The following is an 8,773-nucleotide window of genomic DNA, read 5'->3' on the forward strand; positions in this document are numbered from 1 at the left end:
ACAAACTTCGCATATTAATCAAAGGTGTTCTTGAAAAGAAGAATTTTAAAGATGTGTTTCCTTTTATTCCTAAATAAAACTTTGATAATTGTTCACTAGAAATTTTAGGGCCCCCCGTATTGCGATATTCTTAACTGTATTGCGATACGTACTGCAATATTTTTAATTAAGAAATAAGGTATCATTTTTTGAGTTTTATTGAGATGTAAAATGATCAAATCCCATTTGAATGTACAAACTTGATACCTTATTACTTATATTTACATTTGTGACTTATTCATACTTAATATTTGCCTGATTGTTACTTTTTTGAAATTTACATATATTTGACATGTATTAATCACCCTCGACCCTTTATGACGTCACAGAGAAATTACGTACGTTTAGAACGCTTCTATGACCTCTTGACCCCAAACCTGTATTTCTATAAAAACGCTTGCAGTAGTGTTATGTAAAGGAAAACATTTGCAAATGTAAATATTGTAATTTAAATGGCTATTTAAACCATGATCATTTAGAAAATGATTGGTTTGTTTTGTGTATGTGTAAAATGGTTTTAATATTTGAATTTTCATATGGATGGCAATATAAAGGGGCTTTTCTGATCAAAATTTGTCCGTCGTCTGTCGTTGAAACTTTTCACATTTTCATCTTCTTCTCAAGAACCACTGGGGATTTCAACCAAACTTGGCACATGATTCAATTTGTACATAAACTTGAATCTACACCTCCATGAGAATATTTCCATAGGAATTAATCATGCTCTTGGTGTTCAAGTTTGTTGAAAAATCATGAAAAAATGGCCGACCCAAATTTTACATAGGAATATATAGGAATCTTTAAATCTCCAGAACCACTGGGCCAGGAAAGATGAAATGTGTAGTTTCTGACCCCCGGGGCAAGGGTTGGGCCAAAATGGCCGACCCTTGTTTAACATAGGAATATATTTAGGAAAAATCTTTAAAAATCTTCCCTAAATAAAACTTTGATCCCTAGTTTTGCATGATATATGGAAACCTTTCAAACCCTTTTCAAGCAAAGCTGATATTTATATGGTGATGATTCTAGTTTGTTCAAAAAACTAGAAATATGTCGATGTATAGGTGATGTCCTTGTTGCCCATATCTAAGGACATGAATGTCCCGCCAGATGTGTATTACTAATGGTACATTAAACAAGAGGCCCATGGGCCACATCGCTCACCTGAGTACTGTAGCTAAGAAAAAGTAGAAATTGGTTTATTATTGAAAAGTTAAAATCCAAAAGTAATCCCATGATCAATCATGGATTTGCTTTTCTTCAAAGAATTTTTCCATATATTTCTATGTAAAACTTTGGTCGGCCATTTTGGCCCCGCCCTACCCCCTGGGGTCATGATTTGAACAAATTTGAATCTACACTACCTGAAGATGCTTCCATATAAATATGATGAATTATGGATTTGTCATTCTTGAGAAGAAGATTTTTAAAGAATTTTCCCATAAATTTCTATGTAAAACTTTGGTCGGCCATTTTGGCCCTGCCCTACCCCCGGGGGTCATGATTTGAACAAACTTGAATCTACACTATCTGAGGATGTTACCCCATAAGTTTCATCTTTCCTGGCACAGTGGTTCTTGAGAAGAAGATTTTTAAAGAATTTTCCAATATATTTCTATGTAAAACTTTGGTCCGCCATTTTGGCCCTGCCCTACCCCGGGGGTCATGATTTGAACAAATTTGAATCTACACTACCTGAGGATGTTAACCCATAAGTTTCATCTTTCCTGGCACAGTGGTTCTTGAGAAGAAGATTTTTAAAACATGCCACCAAATTTTCATTAATTCCCAATTATCTCCCCTTGAATGAGGGCGTGGCCCTTCATTTGAACAAAATTGAATCCCCTTCACCCAAGGATGCTTTGTGGCAAGTTTGGTTGAAATGGGCCCAGTGGTTCTTGAGAAGAAGTCGAAATGTGAAAAGTTTACAGACAGACAGACGGACAGACAGACGGACGCCGGACAAAATGTGATCAGAAAAGCTCACTTGAGCCTTCGGCTCAGGTGAGCTAAAAACTAAAAACTAAAATTTGTATTAGTGTATAAAGTTTGATGAAAATATCTTAAACAGTTTTTTTCAGAATTGAAACTAAAATATAAATAAATTGGATATAGATAATAAATTCTCATCAAATTATGTATAAGTGCATGTTAAACATAAAAATGTCTTAAATTATTTCTTAAAAACTAAGCAAAATACAAATTAAAGAGGAGGGAGGTCAAGGTAACAGGAATGTGCAAGATGAAGTTTTTGATGCAGCTGAATAGCTCTCACTATAATACATATCAGCATATTATGTTTGATAAAAATATCTTGAATGATTTAATGAAACTGAGCTTAACACTTTGTTTTAAGAAAAGAGAGGTCAAAGGAAAGGTTGTGGTCAAAATGTTGTTCTAGCTGAAAAGCTTACATCAGTGTGAATTTACTATTAGCATATGAAGTTTGATAAAAAATATAATTAATGGTTTATCTAAAACTTAGATAAACACATATTTTAAAAAGTGAGGTCAAGGTCCAAAGAAAATTCAAGGTCAAAATAAGTTAATGCAATAATAGCTCTCATCAGTATGTATTAGCATATGAAGTTTGATAAATATATCTTGAACTGTTTATTCAAAACTGATCTAGTCTAAGACATTAATTTTAGAAAAGTGAGGTCAAGATCACAGGAAATGTCAAGGTAAAAAGAGTGAAGCATTGTAAAGCTTACATCAGTACGTATCATCATGTGAAGTTTCATTACACAACTTGAATCATTATGGTTTCTTTAAAATAAAGCTAAACACTAATTTTAAGAAAAGTTAAGTGAAGGTCAAAGGAAAGTAAAGGTCAAAAAATATTGCCGCAGTTGGATAGTTTACATCAGTATATGCATCAACATATGAACTTTGATAAAAATATCTAGAAAGTAATTTCTTTGAGCTCGATGGAAAGACAGATGGAAGGGTGGAGGACGGACATGACAAAAACTAATACATGTATTCCTAATCATGGCGTAGCATAAAAAACTTGAATCTACATTATATGAGGATGTTTCCATATCAAGATTATACATGCAAATTCAAAGAATTGTGGTCCTCTGCTTTCTGTGTTTAAGTGAATGGGATGCCATAATTTATGGCAGATTGTGTATCAAATATGCACCCCTATCATATGTCACTTTATGAAAATTAGGTCAAAGGGGGGAAATCATCGCATTCTCGAAATATTTTGTTGCAGGTTAAGTACATGTCAAATATGAAAGTCCCATCTCTTTTCAATCAAAAGTTATATATATATAAATATATAATATAATATTTTTGAAAAGTAGGTTAAACTTCTAGGTCAAGATCACAGAGTCAAAAGTCATGATATATTTAGAAAAGTTTTTTCACATGTAATATACATGTATAATTTAAATGCCATATCTTTTCTCTTTCAAAATGATTAATTTAAAATGTTATTTTTTGGAAAGTAGGTAAAATTTTAAGGTCAAGGTCTCACTTGGGTTAAAAAATCATAGTACATTTAGAAAGTTTTGTGGTAATGTACATGTGAAATATGAAAGCCCTATCTCATATTATTCAAAAGTTATGATCAAGGTTAAATTTATTGTGACAGATGCACATACTGTCAAAGATGGCCAGACTGACAGACAAATAAGATTTAATGTTCCCTCCCTTTCCCCCAAAACGGGGGACAATAATGCCCTTGCTGTTCTTGAGAAGAAGATTTATGATGGAAAAAATCCCCTGCATATTTCTTAATGCAAATCAATATTGTGTTTTTATGTCATTTAATTGTTTGTTTGTTGTTAAACATCCCTCTCAGGAATTTTTCACTCAAATGGAGACACCACCACTTGAAAAATAATGAGGACAAGTCAGATTTGAGGTCAACATTCATTTTAGGAGTTTTCAACCATTAAGACGTAAAGAGACAGGAACTCGATCCTTCCCCTCACCCCATCCCAGACCCCTGTTTATTCATGACATGTATGCAAACTACTGCTTGTTTTACATTTTTAAAAAAATATGTTAATAGCCTATATACAAATACTTTAATGTGGTCCATCTCTTTGAATGATTTTCATTTATAATTCTAGGAGGATAGGTTGATGAATGAAATGTCAAGCAATCTTATCATTGATGCACTTTTATTTAATTTAATGCAGTCATATTGTGAACATCATTAGGAGAGTGGGGATGACCTCCAGGGGGTTCAAAACCTTTATACCATTAAATTTACATAACATAATAACACAAAAAGCGCAGAATTATGTATGGTCAATGGAAAAAGTTTCCTACTATTTAGGAGTCACATGATCATTTGCCATTACTGTTTACAGGGACTGGAAGTGTATTTTGAGACCCCCCCCCCCCCAAATTTGCAGGACTATAATATAAAAAAGACTTTGGATGCCCTCCACCCTAGAAAACAGACACCACCATAACTTTTATTTGCTTCTCAGGAAATTCTGGTCTGGAAATCCCCCCTCCCTCCCAGAAAAAAAAAATTCTGTATCTTGTAACTGAATGTAACATCGATAACGGGCGATAACTCTTAAGAATGTGAAATTCGTCTTATTGCAGCATCGGATGACCTTTGATCCTTTAAACTTTAACCTAACCAGTTGCATTTCAGACTATTTCACCCAAATCTATACCAAAAACGTGTACTTACCGACTGCCATAGCTCCAACTTCATGAAATATAATCCAATTAAAACACAAAATAATTCCTACTGACATACATGCAATGATGTGTACACAACACTAGGCCTAGTACTGCACGTGCAGTGCTATCTAAAAATGATCATGGTAAAACTAGTACTTAAGTTGGGTACGTGACGCAAGCCCAATGTGATGCAGGTCTTCAGATACATTTACAGTATAAGAACAAATTTAAAATTATTATTTACGAAAGATGTTTTATCTTAACTTTGCCATCTAGGCCTATTTCCAAAAACAGGAAAATAGGGTGTGTTTGTGTGTGTGTGTGTTGATGGGAGAGGGGTGGGGGTTGACTAAATTGATTGGGTATACAATACTATACATGGTATATGGCAGCTTTCAAGGTGTTTCTGCCTAATCAAATATAAAAAAGTTTGTACATTTTAAAAAAAAATCATCAAAAACGCTTTACACTAATTTGAATAATATTTGTTGTTGATCTATATGAGAAAATAGATTTAAAAAGTTCCAATTATGGGCCAAAAATTTACCCCTCCCCCCCCCCCCCCCTTGTTTCAAACCTAATTTACATCATTAATTGAATTCTGTTGTTTAATTTCAGACTGGTAATGAATTACGAATATGAAATACATGTACCTATAAGATCGAGGCCCATGGGTCACATGTTCACTTGAGAATATTATGTTCAATTTGATGAATACATGGAGGCCCTATTATGTGAATTATTGAATTATATTGACTTTTTCCTTGGTAAAGCCCAATTTTAGAGGAGTGTGCATTTAGAGGCAAACTAAATCAAAGTCAGGTACCTGGAGTTTACAGAATACATATTAAAACTAACATTGTGTGTAACTATAATATTAAGTTGTTTTTTTTTTGGGTTTTTTTTGCAGATCAAAAACTTTATGGCATAAGTGGTGGCCTAGAAAACTTAGATGACGAGAATAGGAGATTGGAAAAAGAGTTAGAAAGTCTGGAACAAGAAATCCTAGAGTCTCAGGTAAAGTTATGATTTACAGGACAGTATTGTATTCTGATGCAACTTGGTCGTTTATATAACTATTCATTATAAAACGATTTATATTGTAAAATATGTTTAAATTGTGCATTTATGTATGTTGCCTTTTAGGGGCCTTAATTGGTCAATAAAATCTTGTATTTTGTACTCTCTCAAATAATGATTAGATACAGAATATTAATTGCAGTGCAAAAATCTGTTATTGCAGGAAAAACTCAAGAGAATGCGAGAAGAGGAGGTCAATTCTAAAGAAAACGATGAGAAGATGGTCAAATACCTGAATGAACTGGACGATTACGTAGAGAGCCAGGAAAAGAACATACAGAGTTTGGATGAAGAGTTGGAAACTCTTGGTATTGACATCTCCTCTTTTCCTACATATTTTAGATATTTTTTCAGCTGTTAAGTACAATTTTCTAAAGAAAATTTTTATTTAATAGTTGAATTTTACTCACTATTCTTTTGTTTAAAATGCGAGAAATACACAATGATAACTCTTTTTTGTAGTTGCTGATTTAAATAGTATTAAAGCCAAAAACCAAGAGAAGCAGTTGATCTTTGAGTCCCAGGAATTCAGCCCCGAAGACATTGAACGAATTAAGATCAACAGGAAGGATATGTTACGTCAGATTGACGACGCGGAGGCTCGAGTGTCCAGTATTGACCAGGAGGTCTGGTCAGAGGAGATGAAGGCCTCCAAAATGCTAGAAATGGTCAGTTGCTGCATGATCTTAAATAAGGTCACAGTATGGGATAATTATTTTTGTGGAATTTGGGGAGATTAAATAATTTCTGAGCGGTTTATAAGTAAAAGAGCTTCCCTATGTCTGTAGGCTCTGAGAACTTTTAGATGATGTGTTTAACTTTAAAAAGATGTAAATTTCTTCTTAAAGTCCCAATTTTATGTTGAGTCCCCCCCCCCCCCCCCCCCCCCCAAATCTATCTTATTCAAGATGAATACTTTATACCATTGTCAATCAAACTAGAAACAATAGGTACTGATTTGATTGACAGGCCAGCTACCTGATATTCAGAGATTTATTTACATATAAATTAATAAAGTAAAACATGCCTATATAGTCAGTGTTTGAAACAACTGTGCACCCAACCGATCGAGATGCACAAATTTTGATAGGGGGAACGCCCGGCTGGACGTGTAAAATATTTCCATAAACTTAAATTCAGATATTTGATAAAACTCTCTCAAATCTACTAATATATAAATGGTTGTAAAGTGTAACAAGCAAACGGGTAGAATTCATCAGCCTATGGGTCCGGGATTGAATATATAGTGTTCTGGCCCCATTCATATTATTTCTATTAAAAACGAACTTAACATAAAAGACAATTATTTTTTTGGGGCTAGTACATTTTAGGCAGGGCTGACAAGTTTCACTAGCAATCAACCCTGCATGTCTTGCTAATTTTCCAGTGAGTTTCAAACACTGATATAGAAGTGCTAAGGACAGATGATTTTGCTTCATTATAAGCATAATTTTTTATATTAATCTTTTACATTTACAATAAATTTTAAAGTTGTAGCAGGAAATGAAAATCACTTCATGTAAGAGTCAATACATTATAAGCATGTTCACTATAAGCATGTTTTACTGTACCTCGTTGTATACATAAAGGCTTTGAATGCTAACTGATCATCTGAAGCTACTATAGATGAGAGTGAATCAGGTGTTTGTTATTTTTGTAGGTGGAATCTTCTTGCAATGAGTACAATGATTTGGCCCAGCGGTTAAAGCTTCTGCCATCTACAGCACAATATGCTGGTGGTGTGGACTATGAGTTATCTCCCTCTTACAGTGCTAGGGATAAATTTACTGAAGTTGTCAAGGTACCACACTGAATTCTGGATTAGTCTTTGAAAATTTAGTAATATTTAAAAACTTGTATGTCTTTTTTCATGATTTATCCAAATTTGTTTCACTGTCAAGATTTAAGTAACATAGAAAATATGTATTTGAATTTATCCACATATTAGCAATAAGTCAGGAATATTTGACTTTCTAGCCTCATTCTGACAAAGTCTCAATTTAAACATTTTTTACTGTATTTTAGTTACAAAGATTTGTTTTATCCATATTTTGAAGAAACTTAAACTTTGATGTGAAGGTAGAGGTCATATAAAGTGAACCTTTCCTTTTGTGATAAACTGATAGAAGCCTCTATTTGTAGCCTGCTCTGCATTCCTTGAAAGAACAGTGGGCTGAAATGATGCATGAGAAATCAAAGGAGCTGATGGGGGAAAAGGATGTGTTTGATCAGGTAAAAGACAGCAATATTTTTTTAATTTGAAGGTTATGATTAACAGAACTCTGGCTTTGTGGCTCAAGCAATGTTTTACTCTGAAAATTACTATTGTTCTTTAAATCTTATGGATTTCATTGTAGACATAATGATATGGTTAGGTATTCAGTGCTTATTCATGCAGTTTTCTTCCTTTTGATGTTTAAAAAAGAGACATACTAATCTTAATCTGTCTGGCCACAAACTCAACCTTGGCCTTAAATCCAGAAATAATTTCATGTTTGGAGTTTTCAGATTTGCCTTTGTGATTGTCTAGTCTTACAAGAAGGTCAGACTGTATTCCTAAATATATATGTATGCTTAGACTTTTACTTTAGTAAAATAAGGGCAACCCAGTACTAACAGTACTTAGAGGACATAGGTCAAATGGGAATTTGCATATGCAACAAACATTATTGGAATTTATTTCCATAGAGTGCATGTGATTTTGTGGCTCTTTTAATCGTAAAATGACAGGAGTATGACTTTTATGTACAGGGTTCTCCACAAGGGGTTTTACCATGGCAGCCCGCCATGGTAAAATTTTTGTGCGCCATGGTTAAACGAGCTGCACCATGGTTAAAATCGGCAGCCGCCATGCTTAAATTTTATTGCATTTCAGTCCTGACACCTACTTTTTTAATGACTTGAGTAGTTGTGTTTATACTACGCCTGCCCTGCACCTCGCATGCCTCGAAGGAAAGCCGACTGTACTAAACAAACACGTTAATCATCGAGCTGA

The 8,773-nt window shown here is 33.9% G+C and overlaps 1 protein-coding gene across 1 annotated transcript in view; it reads left to right on the forward strand.

The window, feature by feature from the left end:
* The window catches only part of LOC134263012 (kinetochore protein NDC80 homolog), a gene marked incomplete at its 3' end in the record, with an annotated part of 13,930 nt that extends 5,920 nt beyond the window's left edge, over positions 1–8,010 (forward strand). Inside the window, exons 8-12 of the mRNA XM_062745312.1 lie at positions 5,609–5,715; positions 5,942–6,086; positions 6,241–6,446; positions 7,439–7,579; positions 7,921–8,010. Of these exons, the coding sequence (XP_062601296.1) occupies positions 5,609–5,715; positions 5,942–6,086; positions 6,241–6,446; positions 7,439–7,579; positions 7,921–8,010 (689 nt within the window). The remainder of the gene's footprint in view (positions 1–5,608; positions 5,716–5,941; positions 6,087–6,240; positions 6,447–7,438; positions 7,580–7,920) is intronic.
* Between the last annotated feature and the right edge of the window lie 763 nt (positions 8,011–8,773).

The sequence above is a fragment of the Saccostrea cucullata genome, unplaced genomic scaffold, assembly GCF_032062105.1.
Source record: "Saccostrea cucullata isolate Sc308-1 unplaced genomic scaffold, CSIRO_AGI_Scuc_v1 ctg11109, whole genome shotgun sequence".
Lineage (NCBI taxonomy): Eukaryota > Metazoa > Mollusca > Bivalvia > Ostreida > Ostreidae > Saccostrea > Saccostrea cuccullata.